The sequence below is a fragment of the Pseudophryne corroboree genome, chromosome 7 (assembly GCF_028390025.1).
Source record: "Pseudophryne corroboree isolate aPseCor3 chromosome 7, aPseCor3.hap2, whole genome shotgun sequence".
NCBI lineage: Eukaryota > Metazoa > Chordata > Amphibia > Anura > Myobatrachidae > Pseudophryne > Pseudophryne corroboree.
In genome coordinates, this window is record NC_086450.1 from 16,163,053 (window position 1) to 16,189,073 (window position 26,021).

At 45.7% G+C, this 26,021-nt stretch overlaps 1 protein-coding gene across 1 annotated transcript in view; it reads left to right on the forward strand.

Annotated features, from left to right (window-relative positions):
• Positions 1-26,021, forward strand: part of PTH2R (parathyroid hormone 2 receptor) — a 377,187-nt gene that overhangs the window by 327,474 nt on the left and 23,692 nt on the right. Inside the window, exon 9 of the mRNA XM_063932706.1 lies at positions 4,507-4,573. Within this exon, the coding sequence (XP_063788776.1) occupies positions 4,507-4,573 (67 nt within the window). The remainder of the gene's footprint in view (positions 1-4,506; positions 4,574-26,021) is intronic.

Here is a 26,021-nt window from a genome sequence, read left to right on the forward strand (position 1 = left end):
GTTGCAAGCTGGTGCCAAGCCAAAAAAAAGAAATGGCCAATGGAGCCAAGACTCCGTCTGTGAGGTGAAAAGCAGCATCCAGAGGGAATGTCAGGACATGTTGGGTTAGCAGCATTCATAATCAGAGAATAATCAAAAACAGAAAAAAAGTTGATTAGTCAGGAGTGGACAATGGGTGAAAACCACAAGACACAGCAAATGGAATGTCCAGGAATGCTGGACCACAAGTAGCAGCCTGATACGCTGGGTATATTCTTTGTGCCAGCTCCGGTTTACATGGCCTCAGGCAGATTTGGATTGGTTAGCACTTTACACTGCAATACAGTCTGCTGGCATCAAGAAGAATACAGTGGAAGTTGGTGGCAGGAGTAGGACAAGGATGAAGTCAGTGTAAGAAGTAAGGATTACATATATTTATGAAACTATTCCAGCAGTGTTCATACCAATTATCAAGCAGCTCAGGGCAAGGAAAAGCCATGGAGGACATGGTCAAATGAGCATGTGAGCAATACATCAGCTGCTCTTCAGTGGACCATGGTCAGCCATATAGTGTATAAGTATCTTCTCAAGCCCCTATGACAAAATACCTTTTTTATTGTATCACATTTCTACATAGAAAAACTTCTCCGCCTTCTTCATATTTCTACTATATCCTGAGGACGGCTGTATGCTGTACCATAACTAGCAGATGTCGTCACACATTGCAGAAGGTGCAGCACTTGTCTCCAGATTGAGAAGTGCTTGGAAGCGCATTTTGCTGCCTGGTGAGGTGCATTTTATAGACACACTTGGCTCCCAGCTTCTAGCTCCCAGACACCTTTTCTGTTACATCATGATGTCATATGTGCTAGCGGCTTGGAGCAGCCCAAAGGCCTCCTACAGACAGGTTGTAAGCCCTCACAATATGCCCAGGACAATGGTCTGGGAACAAAATATTTCCATAATATCTGCTCTTTGCTGAAGCCTGTCCAATTCTACCCACTCACTCCCTTTTTCCAAAACCGAGTTCTCATTTCTGTAATCACAGCCCAGCAGGGGAAAACTGAAGAGCTGCATTACTTACTATAATCATGGGAATTTTACACATCAGTATTAATAACATTGTAGCTCGTTTTCAAAGGGGAGCACATCCATACAAACAATGATGACAAATCCTAAAGTGCATCAAAGTGGTGCCAGGCCTTTTAAAATCCATTAAAAGTCAAATGACACAATAAAAAAAATAAAGTACTATTATGGAGACATTTCTTTAATGTGTACTTGCAAAATTAGATTTTTCACCATTAACGCTAAGAAGCAGCATTGAACAGGTAGACTCAAGGTCATTGTTTGGCATTTTGAGAGTTGGCTTCTAATGCCTTTTCTTGTAGTTACGAAATTACTCTGAACCTTAAGTCCTGCGTCATAAATAAAATACATAAAAAAACAACTCTTATTACTCCATCAGAGCCAACTGATCAATAGACATAGACAAGACACAAATAGCTTGTAATCATGGTAAGCATTTTGATAGGTTCCATCAGTTGCAGAGACCATCAAAGGTGCCTTTGAAGCCTAGGCAAGGTCCAGCTTTTACTGTAATGATAAAAAGCTGATACGTAATCCTTTTCTTGGCTGATCAGACTGGTTATCAGTGATTGGACAATGCCTGGTGTTTGTATACAGAAATCACAGAGAGCTTTTAACATGTTCTCTTCTACAATCTGACTTCTGGTGCAAACGTCACTTTAAAATTGTCGATATATTAGAGCAGGGTCCAATATTACAGCTTTGGATCCATTTTTGTTGACTTGACTAATATTCTGTCTGTGGTGTAAGGTTTTATACAACATGCACTTTGGCCATTAATTTTGAAAGCTGCTTTTGAAATATAGAAAAGTTAGCCATTCACTCTATACATAGGCAAACGCAGGGGTGGGGGGGGTGGGGGGGGGTTTTCGGTTGCCTGGAAACCCCCCTCCTGTTGGCAAATGGATCAGATTATGACAATTGCAATGGTATATAATACAATTACTAGAGATGCCGCCACATCATGCAGTTTAAGCTGCTGCACATGTTCTGGGGTAGAAGCTGCTTCTGAGGCCTCAATCAGTGCACTGGACTAGAGAGTAGCTAGCAGAAAGAAGAGACAGGAGCCTTACCATGAGGTGGGAGAATGTGTGCTTAGAAAGTGCAGTACTGGATCTATTATGTTTGTGTATTTATTTATTTATTATGGTATGTTAACCTTTTCCTGACCACTTACATTATCTTATTTATATTAAATATGTTTGATACAGCCTATACTATAGACCATCTATAGTGTTAAATATTAAGTGTATTCCATGTTCCGCAGAGTGGGAGATAGTGGATTGCATTTGGAAACCCCTCTCTAGAAATCCTGCGTTTGCCACTGCTATACTTTTGTAAATGGCTTGAGAGTGTCTTAAAAACCTAGGGGGTAATACAGACCTGATCGCTAGGGTACTTTTTTGCATCCCTGCAATCAGGTAGTCGCCGCCTACTGGGGGAGGGTATTTGCTGTGTGCAGGGGTGTGATCGCATTTGTAGCATGAGTTTTCGCAGTCTTTGCTCAGCCCAGGACTTACTCAGCTGCTGCGATGATCGGGGCCGGAACTGACATCAGAAACCCACCCTCCAAACGCCTGGTCCCTCCTGCGTTTTCCCGGACACTCCTACAAAACGGCCACCCACAAACGGCCTCTTCCTGTCAGTCACCTTGCGATCGCCCGTGCGATCACTTTTTTCGCACCATCCCGTTGCTATGCACCGATGCCCAGTGCAGTCGTCTGACGCGCTGGCACATTGTGGTGCATACGCATGAGCAGTACAGACCTGATTTCCCGTTGTGCGCAAACTCACAGCAACGACCAGGTCTGAATCACCCCCCTAATTTTCTCCCGCAGTTGGACATCTGTGATTCATAAGAACTAATTAGTTATAAAATCATTACATTAATATCTTGATTATAAACCTATATTAGCATTAGGGTTACCACCTCATTCCTTTAATTCTGGACACATATTAATTACGTGATAACCCTAATTAGTATCGCAGTGGTGCTACTGTGCCTAGAATCATATCTGAGTTCTCTGTTTTCCACTTATGGGTGGTCATTCCAAGTTGATCGCAGCCAGCAACTTTTTTCTGCTGCTGCGATCAACTAATCTCCGCCTATGGGGGAGTGTATTTTAGCTTTGCAGGGCTGCGATCGCTTGTGCAGCCCTGCTAAGCTAAAAAACAAGACCAGCCCTGGACATACTTACCCTGTGCGACGATCTCTGCGATGCTGGAGCCGGCATTGACGTCAGACATCCGCCCTCCGTTCTGCTGGACACGGCTGCGTTTTCATCTCCACTGCCCAAAAACGGCTGTCAATGGTCCGGTGACGCCCAGGAACGCCTTCTTTCTGTCAATCTTCTTGCAGTCGACTCTGCGACCGCTTTCTTCATTGTACTGGACGTAACCTGGCAACCCTTGTCGCCGGGCAACGTCGCGCACATGCATTCTGGACCCGTTCGCACGACTGCGACAAACCGCTGTGTGCGAACGGGTCGGAATGACCCCCGTTGACTATTCTCATTGACTGTTCTGCCAATTGCTCATTTGGTTTAGGTCTATCTATTTCTTTTGTGTTTTTGCATTTTATTTACATGTATGTATGTAGTTTCTGGGAGTTTCTTGTTTTGGTCACAATTTTAATTGTATAATAACCGGCTGCTTAGCTTAAATAGTAAATTGTCCTGTAATAAGTACAGTATGTATAAATGAGTTTAGAATTTCTGCACCTACAGTATTATGATCCCAGCATGCTATGCACGCCGCCGGAACGCCTGTAAATAGGATCATAGATGACCATCATGTTTACAGTTGTACTGTCGGAGCGAGTAAAATGCTTTAACTTGGCAAACTATTGGTTCCGGCATTCTGGGGGTCCTTATACTGCCATCAACAAGACATGTGTATCCTGTTATATACAGTATCAGGGCATTTGCCATTACACTTATAGTAGAACCCAGCCATCGCTGATCTTGTTTACTTAGGCTTTTGATGCATGCAGGTAACAGAAGGAGTGCGTGTTACTGATGCAATTCATATGATTAAGGGGGTCATTCCGAGTTGATCGCTCGCTAGCTATTCTTCCTGTCAATCTCCTTGCGATCGGCTGTGCGAATGGATTCTTCGTTAAATCCATCGCCCAGCACTGACCCGCTTTGTACCTGTACGACGTGCCTGCGCATTGCGGTGCACACGCATGCGCAGTTTTGCAGAGTTTTGACCTGATCGCAACGCTGCAATAAATAGCTAGCGTGTGATCATGTTGGAATGACCCTCCCAAGTAAGAGAATACAAGGTCACAGTTCTGACTGCTGTGTGTTTTATTACAGATATAAGAAATGTAACACCTTCAGCTATGTAGCGTAATCGTAAATAGTGCCACCTTTACATACACTGATTTGCAGCTTCTAAAGACATATTGCTTTTTTTTTTTTTCTTAACTTTTAGATGCTGGGAACTGAGCGCCGGAGAAATCAAATGGATTTACCAGGCACCTATATTAGCTGCTATTGGGGTGAGTTATTTTGGTTGTTATATAATAAGTTTGGTGATCTTGGGTGTCATTACAGCAAGTGTCATTGCAGGAATAATTCAGACCTGACCGCTCCTCTGTGAATGTGCAGAGGTGTGCGATCAGATAGTCGCCGCCCAGACAGGGTGAAATCCGCCCTGTGCAAGTCTGCGTACGCCATACGAAAAGCTCTGCAAACGCCGGCCAGCTGCAAATCCGTTCGCACCTCACTCACCATTGAATGATTTTTCCATTCTGTGCAGTGTGTGCGTGGCCCAGGACTTACACCTACAGTGCGATACACACAGGCTGATCGGGGCCGGAGCTGACGTCACACACCCACCCTGAGAACGCTTGGGAATGCCTGCGCTTTTCCTGACGCTCCCAGCAAATGGCCAGCTACCACCCACAAATGTCCGCTTCTTGGGGGTCATTCCGAGTTGATCACTCGCTGCCGATTTTCGCAGCGCAGAAATTAGGTGAAAAATTGCCATTTCTGCACATGCGTATGGGCTGCAATGCGCACGCGCGTCGTACGGGTACAAAGCCCGTTGTGGGTGTACACAGGTTGTAGCGAAGTATTCAGTTGCACTGACGGCTGCAAGAAGATTGACAGGAGGGGGGCGTTTCTGGGTGTCAACGGACCGTTTTCAGGGAGTGTTTGCAAAAACGCAGGCGTGTCTGAAAAAACGCAGGCGTGGCTGGGCGTTCGCTGGGCGGGTGTGTGACGTCAAATCCGGACAGGAATAGGCTGAAGTGATCGCAAGCGCTGAGTAGGTTCAGAATTACTCTGAAACTGCACAAACTGTGTTTGCAGATCTCGGCTGCACATGCGTTCACACTTATAAGCTAAAATACACTCCCCAGTGGGCGGCGGCATAGCGTTTGCACGGCTGCTAAACCTAGCTAGCGAGCGATCAACTCGGAATGACCCCCTTGTCAAGCAACTAGTGTACTCCTAGCGATCAAAAAAGATGCAGAATTTTTTGCAGTTTGGCCTCACGCGTGTGCACTATGATCAATACACATGCGCAGTCAATCAATAATCGTCTGCCTTGCGAATTCGCACAGCAGTGATCAGGTCTGAATTACCCCCTCCACAGAGTTTCAAGAATTCAAGATTCACTATAAGCACACAAAGGGGTATATTTACAAAGATTCGTGTTTTGAAGGGTGTTTGATCTCGAATGGTATCGGGTGCAGTTTACTGCAACTTTTTGAATCCTGATACGGTCATTCACTAAGCTGCCGACTTTTCCCAATTCGTATTTTCCGATGTCGATGTGATTCGTAATGTCAGGCAGTGTTTTACGGGAGTGATGAGTAAAACACTGCCTGACAAAACACAAGGAATCCCGGCCGGATCTGTGAGATCCGTGCAGGGCTTCATTGTGTACCTTAAGAAGGTGTTTAAAGTGTTAAAAATTCAGAAAAAAATTGCGCGGGGTCCCCCCTCCTAAGCACAACCAGCCTCGGGCTCTTTGAGCCGGTCCTGGTTGACAAAATATGGGGGGGGAAATTACAGGGGTTCCCCCATATTTCATCAACCAGCACCGGGCTCTGCGCCTGGTCCTGGTTCAAAAAATACAGGGGACAAAAAGCGTAGGGGTCCCCCGTATTTTTTAAACCAGCACCGGGCTCCACTAGCCAGGTACATAATGCCACAGCCGGGGGACACTTTTATTGTGGTCCCGGCGGCCCTGGCATTACATACCCAACTAGTCACCCCTGGCCGGGGTACCCTGGAGGAGTGGGAACCCCTTAAATCAAGGGGTCCCCCCCCTCCAGCCACCCAAGGGCCAGGGGTGAAGCCCGAGGCTGTCCCCCCCATCCAAGGGTGGCGGATGGGGAGTTGATAGCCAAGTGTAAAAAATTAGAATATTGTTTTTAGTAGCAGTACTGCAAGTCCCAGCAAGCCTCCCCCGCAAGCTGGTACTTGGAGAACCACAAGTACCAGCATGCGGTGGAAAACCGGGCCCGCTGGTACCTGTAGTACTACTACTAAAAAAATACCCAACAAAAAACAGGACACACACACCGTGACAGTATAAGTTTATTACATACATGCACACCTCCAAACATACATACTTACCTATGTTCACACGAGGCTCGGTCCTCTTCTCCATGTAGAATCCTCGGGGTACCTGTGAAAAAAAATTATACTCACATAATCCAGTGTTGCTTATCATCTTTGTTTAATCCACGTACTTGGCAAAACAAAAAAACGGAAACCCGACCACGCACTGAAAGGGGTCCCATGTTTACAAATGGGACACCTTTCCCCGACTGCCATGACCCCCCCTGACTCCTGTCAAAGAGGGTCCCTTCAGCCAATCAGGGAGCACCACGTCGTGGCACTCTCCTGATTGGCTGTGTGCTCCTGTAGTGTCTGTGAGGCAGCACACGGCAGAGATACAATGTAGCGCCTATGCGCTCCATTGTATCCAATGGTGGGAACTTTGCGGTCAGTGGTGAGGTTACTTTCGGTCAACCGCTGACCGCAAAGTTCCCACCATTGGATACAATGGAGCGCATAGGCGCTACATTGTATCTCTGCCGTGTGCTGCCTCACAGACACTACAGGAGCACACAGCCAATCAGGAGAGTGCCACGACGTGGCGCTCCCTGATTGGCTGAAGGGACCCTCTTTGACAGGAGTCAGGGGAGGTCCTGGCAGTCGGGGAAAGTGGTCCCATGTGTAAACAGTATATCAGGAGACAGCATAATTCAGGAATTGCTGGAGCAATGTACTCCAAAATTGGTACACATATGTCTGGGTACAAACAATGTGGGGGGAAGACACCCCTAGCACCCCTAGGGGTGGGATAGCAGCACAGAGTATGTCAGCAGACAGCATAACTGTGGAATGCCTGCAGCAATTTACAACAAACTTGGTACACATATGACGTACACACTGGAAACAAACTCTGTGGGGGTTAGACACCCCTAGCACCCCTAGGAGTGGGACAGCAGCACAGAGTATTTCAGGAGACAGCATAATTCCTTAATGCCTGGACCAATTTACAACAAACTTAGTACACATATGACTTACAAGCTGGGAACAAACACTATGGGGGTCAGACACCCTTAGGGTTGAGGCAGCAGCACAGAGTTTTTCAGCAGACCGCATAACTCTGGAATGCCTGGAGCAATTTACACCAAACTTGCTACGCATGTGACTTGCACTCTGGGAACAAACACTGTGGGGGTAATACACCACTAGCGCCCCTAGGAGAGGGACAGCAGCACAGACTATATCAGGACATGCATATGTCAGATCACAGGGCTGAATGTGACAGGGGCAGTGATATGATGTGAGGAGGGGAATGGAGGCAGCAGGAAGCCACAGACTGAGAGTTATATAGTGGGAGGAGCAGGGTCCCAAGCAGCTCAGAGTATATCAGGAGATGAGTGATATGTCAGTGAGGACTGGGCTGCATGTGACAGGGGCAGTGACAGGATGTGAGGAGGCGAATGGAGGCAGCAGAAACCCACACACTGAGATTATATAGTGGGAGGAGCAGGGTCCCCAGCAGCACAGAGTATATAAGGAGATGAGTGATGTGTCAGTGAGGACAGGGCTGCATGTGACAGGGGCAGTGGCATGATGTGAGGAGGGGAATGGAGGCAGCAGGAACCCACACACTGAGAGTTATATAGTGGAAGTAGCATGGTCCTCCAGCAGCACAGAGTAAATCAGGAGATACATAATGTGCTGCGCTATATAAGAAACTGTAAATAAATCGATAATTTCATAGGGGCACTGACATGATGTGAGGAGGGGAATGGAGGCAGCAGGAAGCCACAGACTGAGAGTTTTATAGTGGGAGGAGCAGGGTCCCCAGCAGCACAGAGTATATCAAGAGATGAGTGATGTGTCAGTGAGGACAGAGCTGCATGTGACAGGGGCAGTGACATGATGTGAGGAGGGGAATGGAGGCTGCAGGAAGCCACAGACTGAGAGTTGTATAGTGGGAAGAGCAGGGTCCCTTGGGGGACCAAAAAGGGGTCCAGCCACTACACAAAGTGCGTCAGGGAAGCAAGATATGCCTATATACTAGATCTCCAACCAACGTAAATTAACGAACAACTATCCTTCTAATTTACCATCCTCATCCCGTAGCGAAGCACGGGTGTTCAGCTATCTACAATGTTATTTATACTGTCTGTTTAATATTTACATTTATTTTTGTAAACAGACATTCTTAAAATCCCGGGCATCGCCGGGTACTCCAGCTAGTTACTACATAAATAATAAAAAAACACCCGCCGCACAGGGAGATGACGAGCGCCCGCTGAGATTGTGTTACCAGCGGGCGCCCTTCTCCCTGCACAGCGGCAGCCGGAGGCAGGAGCTCAGTACTGAGCTTCGGCTTCCGGTGCTGTCACTGTGCGCCGTGCGCTATGGGAGAGACGTCAGTCATGACGTCTCTCTCATAGTGCTGACTGAGGAGCGGACGCCCAGGGAGGAGAAGGACTGCAGCGGCCTGGAAGCGGGAACGGGGCTCGGTAAGTTTGTCTTTTTCTTCCTTAATGCAGTGGGGGCATCTACTGGGGGCAAACTACGGGGGGACATTACTACTGGGGGGGCATCAACAAGGGGCATTACTACTGGGGGGGCATTATAACTGGGGGGCATCACTACTGAGGGGTCATCTATTGGGGCAGCTACTGGGGTACATTTTTACTCGGGCCATCTACTGGGGGCATTACTACAGGGGGGTCATCTATTGGGGCAAACTCGTAGGGGGTATTATTACTGGGGGTCATCTATTGGGGGCAGCTACTGGGGGCATTATTACTGGGGGCATTACTACAGGGGGCATTACTACTGGGGGTCATCTATTGGGGGCAGCTACTGGGGGACATTTTTACTGGGGGCCATCTACTGGGGGCATTATTACTGGGGGGCATCTACTGGGGGCATTACTACTGGGGGGTCATCTATTGGGAGCAAACTCCTAGGGGGCATTACTACTGGAGGCAAACTCCTGGAGGACATTATTACTGGGGGGCATCTACAGGGGGCAAACTGCTGGGGGACATTATTACTGGGGGGCATCTACTGGGGGCAAACTACTGGGGGACATTATTACTGGGGTGCATCTACTGGGGGCAAACTGCTGGGGGACATTATCACTGGGTGGCATCTACAGGGGCAAACTACTGGGGGACTATTACTGGGGGCCAACTACAAAGGTGCTAACTACTGGCGGCGTAACTACAGGGGCATTACTACTGGCGGCTTAACTACAGGGGCATTACTACTTGGGGGCTAAACTACAGGGGGGCCAAACTACTGGGGGCTTAACTACAGGGGCCAAACTACTGGGGGATAACTACAGGGGCCAAACTACTGGGGGCATTACTACTGAAGGCTAAGCTTCAAGGGGGCATAACTACAGGGGCTAAACTACAATGGGGCAAACTACAGGGGGGATTACTACTGGTAGCTAAACTACTGGGGGCATTACCACTGGGAGGCTAAACTAAAGGGGGGGGGGGGGTAAACTACTGGGGTCATAACTGCAGGGGAATTACCACTGGGGGCATAATGACTGGGGGCATTACTACAGGCAACATTACTACTGGGGGCAATACGGGCATTGCAAAAGGGGCACCACTACTATGGGGTCTATATAAGGGGCACTACCAGTACAGTGGACATTGCATAATGAGCGCTACAACTATGGGCATTCAGGGCCGGTTCCGGGGCTTCTGGTGCCCCAGGCGGCATTAGGGGCGTGGCTTTGTACAGGGGGTGTGGTCATATACGCCCCCTGTACAGACTGAAATGATGTGCGGTGCGCGATGACGTCATCGCGCACCACACAGTAAAGGACCTCTCCACGAAGGGAAACTAGACGCGTACGCGTCTAGTTTCCCTTCCCAGCGGCAGCGGGGGGGCAGCGGCCAGCGGCAGCAGGGGGGCAGCGGGCAGCGGGGGGCACACAGCAGCAGCGGATCTTGCCCTGGTGCGGCGCCCTCCTGGTGGCGCCCTGCGCCCTCCGGAAGGCGGCGCCCCGGGCAAAAGTCCTGCTTGCCCGTGGCAAGATCCGCTACTGTGGGCATTGTATAAGAAGCGCCACCTCACATGCACCGAAGCCGCACGCAAATGTACTTGCCCCTTCCATGGTGCCCCCCCCCCCTATCATTTTCTTCTGGATCCGCCCCTGAATATAACCCACCCAAATCTAACTCTCTCTGCACATGTTACATCTGCCCCACCTGCAGTGCAGCATGGTTTTGCTCATTAGAGAAAGATTTTGCTGCTGCGATCAGGTCTGAATTAGGATCTGAGTATGGTGCCAGCTACCACATACTGTAGGTGCACAAAAGAGATTGTTATTATGACTGCAGTTACAACATAAAATCTATATTTCACTTGCATTAAAATAAATTAATTAATTATACCTAATTGAGGCGAAATATTAATTAAAATTGGTTAAAATATAGAACCAATAAAGACGTCTGACTCAGAATAGTGATATAAACTCTTAAAGACATTGTTCATGGCATATATTTATTAATGTATATCATGATGACCTATATTCGTCTGTCTTGCTGTATCCTGTCTCCTAATATTACTCTAAATAAATATATATTGTGAAACGTGAATGGTTGTCTCTTGTTGATTAGCTTACTGGTAATCAATAAGAGAGATGCTCTCATATATACTTACATGAACATAATAGGCTATAAGCTGTACAGAGAGGCTGAAATAAATCTATTTACCTTGAAGGTTTAGATCTTCAGATTGTTTCAGGGAAAAGTGTTAATCGGTGCAATATAACGACCACACAGGAATGAATTGAGTGAACAACTTACAGTAGATACAACTGTAACCATTATCAGATAATGGCAACATAATCACTTACAATATAAAAAGATAAATATATACTTCTTCATATAGAAATCGGGGTCTATTTACTAAGCCTTGGATGGATATAAAGTGGATGGATATAAAGTGGATGGAGATAAAGTGGCAGCCAATCAGCTCCTAAATGACATTTTTCATGCCATGGCAGTTAGACTCTGATTGGCTGCTACTTTATCTCCATCCAAGACCCCTCAGTGTATTACTGATAAGCAGCGACAATAACAGTATGATAATAATACACAATTGTGACAGAAACTATTAACCATATAATGAGGCTGTTGACTTGTCGAATGGAAGGAATTTAAAAAGAAATACTCTAAATGCACAGATGTATTTGTATCTGTGAATTACTGTAACTACAGATAGATCCACAGTTATCTTGGCTTCTTTGCTGCACCTAGGCACACCATTGTTTATTTACATAAACCCTTCATCTATTGTTCTCAGATGCAATACAATACAGAGAACAATACAGCAGGGGATTAAGGGGGTCATTCCGAGTTGATCGCTAGCTGCATTCGTTCACTGTGCAGTGATCAGGCAAAAAATCGGCAGATCTGCGCATGCGGCGCAATGCGTACACGCGTTGTACTATTACAAAGATCGATGCAGTTTCACACAAGGTCTAGCGAAGCTTTTCAGTCGCACTGCTGGGCGCAGAGTGATTGACATGAAGTGGGCGTTTCTGGGTGTCAACTGACCGTTTCCAGGGAGTGTTCTGAAAAACGCAGGCGTGCCAGGAAAAACGCAGGCGTGGCTAGCCGAACGCAGGGCGTGTTCGTGACGTCAAAACAGGAACTGAACAGTCTGAAGTGATCGCAAGCGCTGAGTAGGTCTAAGGCTACTCTGAAACTGCACAAAATTATTTTGTAGCCGCTCTGCGATCCTTTCGTTCGCACTTCTGCTAAGCTAAAATACACTCCCAGTGGGCGGCGGATTAGCGTTTGCACGTCTGATAAAAACTGCTAGCGAGCGAACAACTCGGAATGACCACCTAAGTTATTACAGCAGGGGATTGCCCAGTCTCAGTTAATCCTATTAAAGGCCAAGATAAACATGGACCCATCTGTACTGTAACACATGCAAACACATAATGGGATATTATATGACTGGACTCTGTAGAGATAAAGGGGCCAATTCAGTAAGGATTGTAAAAATTACACATTTGCAAAAATTGCGAGCAATCGCAAAATTGCGAAAGCACGCCCAAACGGAAAAAACTGCAACACTAATTTAATGTTACAAAAAGAAGGTGGGCTTGTGAAATGTGCAAATATTGCGTATACCTTAAAAAAACGCATAATTTGCGTATAAATTTACAAATTTTCACATTTTTTCCGTACATGTATCTGATGTAGCAATTTTTGCAAACAACTGTGTTTTATCCGCAAATATTGCACTACCTACTTTCATGGGCAAAAAAAAAAAATAGTGTGCTTTTGATTTTGAAGTTTACAGACATTACATAGTATTGTTTCTTTGCTTTTATTTACATTCCTTACTTTAAGGTATTATGTGTAAATATTGGTTTCCCCCCAAAAAAAATTCAACCTGAATTTGCAAAACTTTTAAAAAAAAGATGTTGTTGCTGTTCTTGAACATATGTTTATGTGTGTAGCGCACAAAAAAAAATACAAACTAAAATATTTAAAAATGTACGTGGGTATGTTTAGTTAACCAAAAAAGTGTTGGTTGCTTAAAAAACAATACAAAACTGTTAGGAAGCTAAATGGCATTCAGCAGATCCTACTAAACAAAATGCTTGTAAAGGTTATATCATTTGCTTATATACGTTTGCTTATATCAAATAGTGCGGTTGTCAAACCTCGATTGTTAGTAAGTTAAAAAAAAAACGGTTACTAACATATATTTTATCAATAAACATGTGTTATGGGCCCTACAGACATGCCGATCCGCCACCGAGGTGCCCGACGGCCGATACGGCCGACGGGCGACCCGGCGGCGGGGGGGCAGTGACGGGGGGAGTGAAGTTTCTTCACTCCCCCCGTCACGCGGCTCTATTGAAGTGCAGGCAAATATGAACGAGATCGTCCATATTGGCCTGCATGCACAGCCGACGGGGGACCAGCGATGAACGAGCGCGGGGCCACGCATCGTTCATCGCTGAAGCCTCCACATTGAAAGATATGAACGAGTTCTCGTTCATTTATGAACGAGATCGTTCATATCTTTCAAACAAATCGGCCAGTGTGTAGGGCCTATTAGAGTTAAAAACTCCATACATGTTTAGAAGTTCCAATACAGCTGAATGAAGTGATTTGTGGTCTGAGGTTTTAGCCTCTTCAGCTGGGGGTAATGAAGCAATGATTGCAGTATACATGCAGTCTACAACTGAGGTCAGCTTGTGCAGATTTTAAGGTTGATCTGTAGTCACTCAGAAACTGCACATCATAAATGTGCGATCAGTTGCAAAAATTGCGTATGCACCGCCTAACGAACATGAGTATATGCCCCACAACACGCTCCTGCTCGTAGTTTTTGTGAGTCCAGCCCTTTAGTACGCCCCCTACATGCCTAGTTTTCGTAGTGCATACGCAGTTTTTGCTAAGTCTCAGAAGTTGGGGTTTTTTTTCTCAGTTTTTGTGGTATTTGGTGCAGATTTTGCGTTTTTTTGCTTTTTTTGCTAATTTTTATGCTTTGCGATCCTTGCTGAATTAGGCCCACTGGGCGTCATTCCGAGTTGCTCGTAGCTGTGCTAAATTTAGCACAGCTACGGTCATTCACACTGACATGCGGGGGGACGCCCAGCACAGGGCTAGTCTGCCCCGCATGTCAGTGCTGCCCCCCCTCCCCCCAGAAGTGCAAAGGCTTCACGCAGCGGCGATGCCTTTGCACTTCAAGAGTAGCTCCTGACCAGCGCAGCTTTAGCGTGCTGGCCGGGAGCTATTCGTCTCTCCCCGGCCCGCAGCGGCTGCGTGTGACGTCACACAGCCACCGCGGACCCCCTCCCCCAACGGTCCGGCCACGCCTGCGTTGTCCGGACTGCACCCCCTAAACGGCGGCTTAATGCTGCCGTCCAGCTCCTCCCACCCAGCGACCGCCTCTACCTCAGAGGCGATCGCTAGGCAATGACGGCTGACATGCACCCGCGCACTGAAGCGCCGGCGCATGTGCAGTTCTGACCCGATTGCTGCGCTGCGAGAAACTGCAGCGAGCGATTGGGTCGGAAGGACCCCCCATATGTGGACGTGTGGAAGTAACAGGACTGCCTAATTATATAATAACTGGGAGAAAATAAATAACACACGTACACATAACGCTTTACATAAATAACAACCTGGGAAGAAGAACCTGAGAAGAAGAAAATAAATGTAAGAGGAGTAAGGATATATATATATATATATATATATATATTTTTTTTTTTTTTTTAAACATGACTGCCTAATTATGAAATTATTGCCAGTAGCTATATACTGTACATATCGCAGTATCTGCCCTAGATTTCTTTCCCGTGGGATTCATACGTTATATATGGACAGAAGTAATGAGACAATGTCAATTATAATTGAAGGATCCAATCAAAAGTTACTGTATATAAAAATACTTGATTATATATCATTATAGGCACACGGCATATACAGTATATTCACCCTCCAAGCCGCCAATAGATTCATTCTAGCACTAAATACATGGGCCTAATTCAGACCTGATCGCTAGCAGGCGATTTTTGCACTGCTGCGATCAGATAGTCGCCGTCCATAAGGGAGTGTAGCAGAGCTGTACAAACAGATCTTGTGCAGTCTCAGCCCAGGACTTACTCAGCCGCTGCGATCACATCAGCCTGTCCGGGACCGGAATTGACATCGGACACCCGCCCTGCAAACGCTTTCTACGGTTTTCTATGAACAAACTGGTCATGCCCATTCAATGATGATGTCACAAAGGGGGCGGAGTCATCAATACCGCTGCAGTGCAGCACGGCCCGGAGTTTCCTTAGGATGCTCTGGGAGGCTGCACAGACTGCAGGTGCCTGCCTGGAGCATCTAAAGGACACTGCAGCAGATGGTGCCACCCACAGTCAGCCCTGTGCAGTGACACTGCTCGCACACCCCTAGTGACCGCCCTGGCTGTATAATCAAATCCTTTTATACATTTTATGAACGATCTTCAGGTGAAACAATGTAACTCATTTATACCCCACATGGGGTCCATATACTAGCAGCCAATCAGAGCGGCTTTATCACACTCTAGGTTCATTAGAGCAAATCCAGGCTGGCTAATTGCTTTCCCTTGCAGCCATGGGAGTACTTTTGCTTGTAGTTCTACAAAAGCCAGTATTCCCCAGCAGGTAAATTCTGCCAGGGATTGCTGGTACCAATAGTGCCACACATTAAAGTGCTTTTATTTACTATATTCCTTACTTCCCCCATTCTCTAATTGGCACCACGGAAATTGGGAATAGCCTCAGGGACATTAACTTAGGACATACAGGGGGATATATGAATGTGCTGCTGTCATTACATTGTGGGGGCCACTGCAGAGTTTGTGAATGAATTATTGAATCTGTGCTACTGGCCCTGATCAGGGACTGTCTCACAACAAGCTGCATCACATGCACATGCTTTCACCTTACATGTACGTCACATGCATGCAGATGATGAAGTCAGTGCAGTAATGGTGAACACAATGGGGGTCATTCCGAGTTGATCGTAGCTGTGCTAAATTTAGCACAGCTACGATCATTCACACTGACATGCGGGAGGACGCCCAGCACAGGGCTAGTCCGCCCCGCATGTCAGTGCCTCCCCCCCGCAGAAGTGCAAAGGCATTGCACAGCGGCGATGCCTTTGCACTTCAAGAGTAGCTCCCAACCAGCGCAGCTTTAGCGTGCTGGACGGGAGCTACTCATCGCTCCCCGGCCCGCAGCAGCTGCGTGTGACGTCACACAGCCGCTGCAGGCCACTCCTCGCATGGTCCGGCCACGCTTGCGTTGGCCGGACCGCACCCACGAAACGGAGGCCAAATGCTGCCATTTCACCCCCTCCTGCCCATCAACTGCCTCTGCCTGTCAATCAGGCCGAGGCGATCGTCACGCAGCAACGCGGTTCTGGCACGATCGCTACTCTGCGAAAAACTGCAGCGTGTGATCGGGTCAGAATGACCCCCAATATTACACATTGTTTTAAACAGCAGTTCCAGTTACAATTATCTGGCAAAAATATGTCCAATTTAGGGCTTTGAGTTGCTAATTAAGGACGTTGCCAGTATGCCTCTGGCCAAGCCAAGGAGTTCATGCACATAAATTGCTGCCAGCTTCTGCATGGGAAGAGAGCCAGCGCAACCTGCTCAGCTTATGTGTGGCACTTCTACTGTGGGCATTATGTGTAAGAGGAAGTGGTACAGCGGGAATTATCTGTAAAGGGCACTACTACTATGGGCATTACATGTGGCACTACTACTGTGGTGTTATACTGTATGTAAGGGGAGCTACTACTGTGGGCATTATTTGTGGCACTACTACTCTTGGCACTATGTGTGAGGGGCACTACTACTGTGGGCATTATGTGTGGCACTACTACTGTGGTGTTATACTGTATGTAAGGGGAGCTACTACTGTGGGCATTATTTGTGGCACTACTACTCTTGGCACTATGTGTGAGGGGCACTACTACTGTGGGCATTATGTGTGGCACTACTACTGTGGTGTTATACTGTATGTAAGGGGAGCTACTACTGTGGTGTTATACTGTATGTAAGGGGAGCTACTACTGTGGTCATTATTTGTGGCAATACTACTCTTGGCATTATGTGTGAGGGGCACTACTACTGCGGGCATTATGTGTAAGAGGAACTGGTACAGCGGGCATTATCTGTAAAGGGCACTACTACTATGGGCATTACGTGTGGCACTACTACTGTGGTGTTATACTGTATGTAAGGGGAGCTACTACTGTGGTCATTATTTGTGGCACTACTACTGTGGTGTTATACTGTATGTAAGGGGTGCTACTACTATGGTCATTATTTGTGGCAATACTACTCTTGGCATTATGTGTGAGGGGCACTACTACTGTGGGCATTATGTGTAAGAGGAACTGGTACAGCGGGCATTATCTGTAAAGGGCACTACTACTATGGGCATTACGTGTGGCACTACTACTGTGGTGTTATACTGTATGTAAGGGGTGCTACTACTATGGGCATTACGTGTGGCACTACTTCTGTGGTGTTATACTGTATGTAAGGGGTGCTACTACTATGGGCATTATTTGTGGCACTACTACTGTGGTGTTATACTGTATGTAAGGGGAGCTACTACTATGGTCATTATTTGTGGCAATACTACTCTTGGCATTATGTGTGAGGGGCACTACTACTGTGGGCATTATGTGTAAGAGGAACTGGTACAGCGGGCATTATCTGTAAAGGGCACTACTACTATGGGCATTACGTGTGGCACTACTACTGTGGTGTTATACTGTATGTAAGGGGTGCTACTACTATGGGCATTACGTGTGGCACTACTACTGTGGTGTTATACTGTATGTAAGGGGTGCTACTACTATGGGCATTACGTGTGGCACTACTTCTGTGGTGTTATACTGTATGTAAGGGGTGCTACTACTATGGGCATTATTTGTGGCACTACTACTGTGGTGTTATACTGTATGTAAGGGGAGCTACTACTATGGTCATTATTTGTGGCACTACTACTGTTGGCATTATGTGTGAGGGGCACTACTACTGTGGACATAATGACTATAAGGGACATTACTGTAGTCATTGTGTATAAGAGGCACTATTGTGTATTATAACATGTATAGGAGGCACTACTGGGAAGCTTATACCCCTTTTACACCACCTGAAATATCCCGGGACTGCAGGTGGTGTAAAAGGGTCCTTCTCCTAAACCCCGGGTCCACTTTCCCGAGAATCCAACCTGGCATATACGCAGGGTTGGACACAGGTAAGACCCTGGGTAGGAAGCGGTGTAAATGGGTAAGCCGGGTTAGCCGTCCCGGCACCCATTTACAGCATAGCAAACCTCCCGTACCGCATTGTCCATGTGGACAGCGGCGCCGTGCTGGTTGCCATGCAGCGGCTGGGGACATGGCACATGCTGTCTATGCAGACAGCAGCGCCATGTCTGGTGCCTGGAAGCGCCGGAGGCTGCGGGCTGCACAGCAGCTTCCAGATTGCTGTGCTTGCCCCCGGCAAGACGCTCCGAAGTCCCGATCTGCAGTGTGGGCCGGCGCATGGAGATTACATCATCTCTAAGCGTCGGCCAACAAGACACCTCACCCGGGTGCAGTGTAAACGGTGGCGATACGGGAATATCCCGGATTGGCACTGCAGCGTAAATGGGGGGAGTCCCGTGTTCCAAATCCTTGGTCAGACCCGGGATTTTGGTGTAAAAGGGGTATGAATGTGACTAAAGGGCACTACTATGTTTGTATCATGAATTAGGGGCACCACTTGTGTTGTACCATGAATAAGGTACACTGCTATGTAATACAGTATGAATCAGGGGCACTACGTGCGGTGTAATGTGAATAAGATTTCCCCTTGGAGTTAGAGAATAGACAAGTGTAGCAACAGAAGGCGAGGTCACACACTGCACAATTAGGGGCAGTATAATAATGAATGTAGACGTACTGGCAGATGACAACGTGAGGTCTAGCCTTAAATTACAGTTAGATATTAAGATAAACAACAAATGAAAAAATAGAAAGCAAAATAGCAACGTCAAAACAGATACTAAAGTCAAGATGCGAAACAAAGCAAAGGTCAGGGCTGGCATAGCTCAAATGAAGTCACAGACTCAGCCAAGGGCAATAAACAAAAAACAAACAAACATGATTTAGCATCCAGAATACAGAACCTTGAACCTACAGTATAATAGATTATGATAATATGGAGTAGTTGAAATAAAATGAATGAAATAACCTAGAGAACGCTGGATGGGTAATGTAATCACTTGTCAAGTTAAATCTCCCAACATGTTGCCCAGCCACTAGCATCAACCCACACAAATGCAATAGTCTCACACGTCAGTGGTCCAGCTGAACGTATACACCTTTGCCCAGGTAAGTACAGACTTCCAGTACATGTACTTTATTGTAATTAGGACAGATAGTTGCCTGTCTTATAACAACGTTTCCGTCATTAAAATGAATTCTGCAAACTCCGTGGTTCAAATAATTGTAAACATTCTACTCTAATTGTGACACTAAGGGGGTCATTCCGACCCATTCGCATGCAGCGGTTTGTCGCTGTGGTGCAAACGGGTCCGGAATGCGCATGAGCTGTGGCCGCTCTGCGCACGGGCGTCGTTGCCCGGCGACAGGGGTCGCCGGGTTACGATGCGGACAATGAAGAAAACGGTCGCAGGGACGACCGCAAGAAGATAGACAGAAAGAAGGCGTCCCTGAGCATCACCGGACCGTTGCCTGCCGCTTTTGGGGAGTGGTAAGGAAAATGCAGGCGTGTCCAGGAAAATGGAGGGCGGATGTCTGACGTCAAAGCCAGCCCCAGCATCGCTGAGACCATCGCACAGGTTAAGTATGTCCAGGGCACTAGTTTTGCTTGAATTTTTTTTAGCTTAGCAGAGCTGCACAAGCGATCGCAGCCCTGCTAAGCTAAAATACACTCCCCCATAGGCGGGGACCACTTGATCGCAGCAGCAGCAAAAAGTTGCTGGCTGCGATCAACTCGGAATGACCACCTAAATTCTCTATCCTGTAAGTGGCTGGTTTCAGTAATATACAGTAGATATTGCTGAAAATATGATTGTATTTGTTTTAAATAGTCAAAATACTTACTCGTATCTTATTTGACAAAGTGATTAAAAAAGTTAATCCATGAAGTTTCAAAAGAAATGCAAGTTCAGCTGCAAAAGCTTAAAACCCAAATGCTGTTCCCGGCTCCGTTCCACTTTACAGAAAACTATGGGAATTCTCTTTTTTTAGCCAGCAGACCTATAAATCTACAGATCTGCCAATGCTTTGACCAAGTTTAGTAAATATTCAAATAACTGTAGTTGCAATGACTAATATTACTGCCAACCATTGATTGCGCAAGTATTATGGGGTTAATTCAGGTTGGATCGCAGTGTGCGATCCAACCGGAATTTTTGCTGAAAAGATGCAGGCGCATGCACAGCGCCCATACTGCGTCCGCATTTTCTGTTGGGGGGCCGCAGAAAATGCGATCGCTTCTGCCTGTCAATCAGGCAGCGGCCGTCGCGGGGCGAGGGGGGGGGGGCAGCAATGCTCCGTTTGTGAAGGCGGGGCGATGCGAATGGTGGCGGTGCAATTCGAATGGGGGCATGTCAGGGGCGTGATTGCAGCAGCTGCATGACGTCACATGCAGCCGCCGCGATGGGTAAGATGGTGCCGGGACTCCTGCGGGCACAGCTAAGCTGTGCCGGCAGGAGCCATCCTTAGTTTCTGCTGAGAAGCAGAAATTGCGAAGAGAACACAATTTCTACTTGTTGAAGGGGGGAGGTGCTGATCAGTGTGCTGGGCGGCCTTGCCCAGCGATGTGCGGCCTCCAGAATGTGACCAAAAGGATAGCAAATTCGGCTGATTAGCAGAATTTGCTATCCTTACTGAATTAGCCCCTCTATACGGTGGCCTGATTCAGGTTCCTAAGGGAGTGCGGCTTATACTGCAAAGTACCGATGTTCTGTACATTGCACATGTGCCGGAGCCATACTGTGCAGTATGGCTCTGCGATGTCAGAAGGAGATTGTCAGCATTGTAAGCATTGTAAAATTCCTATTTGAATAGCTACAGATACAGATCTACCTGCCATGTGGGGTCATAGCCAGATTAAGGATGGGGGGGATGCAGGGTATACAGTACCCCGGGCTCCCTTTTGTCAGCCCCCCCCAGCCAGAGCACACTGACGTCGCTAGCTTTCCCTCTTAAGCAGCAGCAGAACCAGCAGCCAGAATGTGAGCAGGACAGTATGCAGTGAAGGCAGAGACACAGGAGTATCATGTTTCATGAGCTACCGATAGGAGAGATAAGAGGGTGGAGAGAGCTGTAAGTGACACAGGGATCCCAACTTCTCCTCTTCCCTGCTTGAGTGTCTGAGTCCTGTGTAACCTGTTATGCAACTAAACCATTTGGGTCTACAGATAGAGAATCACACAGAGAGTCCTCCTGAGTCCTGTCCCCGTGTGTAAGCAGTACAGAGGCTGCTGCTATTCTTGCATGTGACAAGATAAATTATTTATTTTTTCTATGTGTATTTTAAGGTTAAGTTGCCTTTGTTACACTACAAGAAAAGTTTATATAATAGTTGTCTTCAATTAGGTGGAGCTATAAAAAGTACCCAGCCCTTATTAAACTATTAGTTTAAAACTAATATGCACCATTGATTTACATTTAATATACACAATCCATACATCCCAACATGACCCATTACAGGAGGGATTAAATGCTCTCTACCTGAACTTCCTTCTTAATTTTTGACTGCAATGACCTGTGTTGAAATACCTTTCTTATCAATTAAATAGTTCAACACAGATTACGCCAACCATATATAAAGTGGGAAGTCCAGGTAGAGAGCATTGTGTCCCTCCTGGAATGGTACATGTTGGGAGGTATGTACAATCTAATATACATCCCCCACCTTCCACCGGGGCCCCCCTGTCTTAAGTGCTCCGGGTACCCCCAAGGCTTAATCCAGCCCTGTGTGGAGTACTAATCTGTTAGAAGGTCTTTGAACAATCAGACTGCATTTTTTATTATATTCATTTGCATCGTGGTCTCTTTGGACCCAGTTGTGCATCATTGCTGTGTGTATTTTTTCCAAGCCAGAAGGCGGCTGCAACATGTATAGAAGCTGACCATCTTATTTGATTAATGTGAGTAATAAATGGGTAAAACAGGTACGTAGGGCAGTGGCTGTTCAATAAAAAGTATAACAGGTGCACTAGTAATAGTACAGGTCCATTAAATTGAACATGATGGGGCTTTGTGGGACCTGCAATCTGCCAGTACAAGAATACATTTCTAATATTAATGATTATAACTCCAACACCCATAGCCCAGGAGCGTTGTGATGTGCTCTGGCACTATACTCATGGCATTGGTCTCTCATAGGACAACCTGCATTTTTTTGAAGGCCTGATTCCAAAGGGAATACATCCCCATGTTGACTGGATAAAGGATGGTTGACACTGTGGCAGGTGGACCCCACCTGCCATAGTAGCACCGGCCACAACCGGTAATAGTGCTGGTTGTAAAATATTCTGGTAGACCACATGCTCTTTGTACCCTCAATTTACCCACTACCAGCCTAGATTGATGGGCTAGTGCTGGTTTCACTTAAATTTAGGAGAGGGGTAATCAGACTATTTTCTATTTAATAAAATGTGCTGCGTATATCCATAAAACCATCTGTAAGAGGCTACTAAGTTTTGTTGGAGGGGTTATACAGTATTTTTTGGCAGCTGTGTTTCCCAAACCATCTTTGTTGATTCTGGTGGTTTATAGTCTTACAAATCGATGGGTTGCCAAGAAAAGGCTGTAGTCACATGGGTTGTCCAAACTGGTCACTCAGTAAACTTACCCCATAGTCTTTGTGTATCTTGCCCTTTTTTCTCTTTTGATAGGTACTGTGGTGATCTCATGGCACTATTTTAGTATTCAGGTCTGCTGTGACCCAAACTCTATTTTTATCTCTTAAGCAATATATTAAGTTTATACTGTATATCTTTCTAATGTTTCTGCAATTACTCTTGTGACCTTGAAATCAGATAACTAGTATTTATGTGAGTTCTTTGCTCATATTATATTTGGGTGGATGATATGATTTGCTGAAATATTATCTGCTTCTTCACTTTAATTCTGTACTAAGAATTAATCTTGTATTACTGTGATCTTTACTGAAATGAAGCCTCCTGCTTTGGCTCAAGTTCTTTCATTAGTCATGTTTAATTCTCCGTTTCTTATGCTGTCAGTTACTAATGTTTTAAAAAATGTAGCTAATTTACTTTTCCAGTCTTTAATGACATTGGTCGACTCCTGAAAACCTCACTTTGACACAACAATAGCTTTTCTTGGGTAACCATTTAACTGATGATTTTTTGCCGGCAAAACCGGTCATAAAATGTTTTTATTTTTTTTAAATGTAATATAGTTTAAAAGCATTTTTAAAGCTATATTTAATTTATTTTTATTTTTTCTAAATATGCTTAGGGGATGTCTTGCACCACCCTATGGTGCAAGCCCCCATAATAAAATTACTTTCCATTCCCTTTTTTTTTTAATTGCATCCCCCTCCTCCTCCTGTGGCCAGTGTTTTTTTTATTTTAACCCCCTGCCCCCAGTGTCATATAACTATTCCCCCCCCCACACCACCACAATAGGCATTACTTCCCCCACAATACTGTATGCATAGCGCAGCGGAGCATGTTCCCAGTGGCTGCTGCTCTCATTAGTCGCCGGGTGGGAGGGAGTGATGTTGCCACAGTGAATAGGACACAATAGAGAAGGAGCCATAGGTCCAAAGGGGTTGAGAGGTCCCTCTTAGATTGGAGGCTGTTGGAAGAATATCTTCCAACAGCAGCCCACTGGGCGTTTCTGAGTGGTCGCATCAGATGCAAATGTCAGGGAAAGCCCAGCCTGGTATGGTTGCATCTGATGCAACCATGCAAGTTAAGTGGTTAAGAAGCTTTTCAGGCTTTCTTATGCTGCTTATTACAGAATATCACAAATTGCCTCTGGCTTTTGGTTTTCTACTCTTGGTGTGACCCTCATGACCCTTCCCCCCTTCTATATCATTCCTGCCAGCTCTTTTGGTGCTGGCTCCTCACCCACTTGATACTCATTCAAAGGATTCACCACCTTGTTCTAGATGAACTTCTACCTAAGTTATTGACCTGATTCCCAGAATACCTTATGTCCTTCATCCAACAAGTCCCCCTGAAAGCTAATTCAGTACTAGGCCCAATATGGATAGTATGGTCCTGTCCCTGAATGTGAATGGACTTAATGTCACGCATGCCATGGTGCTACAATATTTCAGACAGCCATTATACTGCTATCACAGAAAATACAGTGTTTCGGGGGGGTTTTCTCCCCATCATGGACTGACAGTCAGATTCTACTCACACATATATATAAAGCTATATATACATTTGCACACTTTTGAAGAATAATATATCCAGGTGCTCCCTATAATCTGTTCCTTGATGGTCCAGTAAAAATATACTATGGAAAAGAGGCACTCAATCAATCATGGTATATGAAAAAAAGTCTTATAAATTTTTATTTTCACCCAACAACGGGCATTTCAGGTGGAATCACATTGATGGTGGTGGCTCAGCAAAAACTCTTGAATAAAATACAGCTTATGCAGCATCATAAAGTGCTTTAGAGTAAACAAATGTTTTGCTTATAAAGAGGATGTGAAAAAGATCAAACCAGTACGTCTATATATATGAAAACAAAAAGGAGAACAGCGCTTTTGTTATAGAAACCACGCTTGGTTCGTTAAAATGATGTATACACTGTATGTATACCATGCAGTTTGGTTATTAAAAACATTAACATTTAATCAGATTTCAATACAATCCAAACATATGTATTAAAAGAAACAATTTTTAAAGCTAAATGTATGCTATATAGAGTTCATAGACTGGTTTATTAGAGGAGACTAAGAAAAAGCAATATCCAGTCTCACTGTGCACTGTATATGAGGATTAGGTGTACCCTTTACATTTTAAAGATACTGGCCATTATTCAGAATGGATTGTAATTGCAAAGCTGCTTGTAGCAGCTTTGCAAATACAATCCGTAGCAATGCAAATACAGGAGGAAGTGTATACCAATGACGTGCAGTAAGGTGAGACAGGTGAGGCAGAGCCTTTCTTGTCATAATCCGGTATACTCCAGAGTTATGACTATATAAAGTATATGAAAAATATTCTTTGTATTATTCTAATCATATTTATAGTCAAAACTTTGGAGTAAAAAGTCTATAGCAGGTGAGGCAGGGTCCCTCCCTCACCCGTCCTGCCTACCTTCTCCACACATCTCTGATCAAAAACCCCTAAAATTTCTGGCAGTATATACTGCTGCATCTGTGTATAATACCCACATGTATATACTGCTGCACCTGTATATAATGCCCATATGTATATACTGCTGCACCTGTGTATAATGCCCACATGTATATACTGCTGCACCTGTCTATAATGCCCACATGTATATACTGCTGGATCTAAGTATAATGCCCACATGTATATACTGCTGCACATGTGTATAATACCCACATGTGTATATTGCTGCACCTGTATATAATGCCCACATGTATATACTGCTGCACCTGTGTATAATGCCCACATGTATATACTGCAACACCTGTGTATAATGCCCACATGTATATACTGCTGCACCTGTGTATAATGCCCACATGTATATACTGCTGCATCTGTGTATAATGTCCACATGTATATACTGTTGTACTTGTGTGTAATGCCCACATGTATATACTGTTGCACCTGTGTATAATGCCCACATGTATATACTGCTGCATCTGTTTATAATGCCCACATGTATATACTGCTGCACCTGTGTGTAATGCCCACATGTA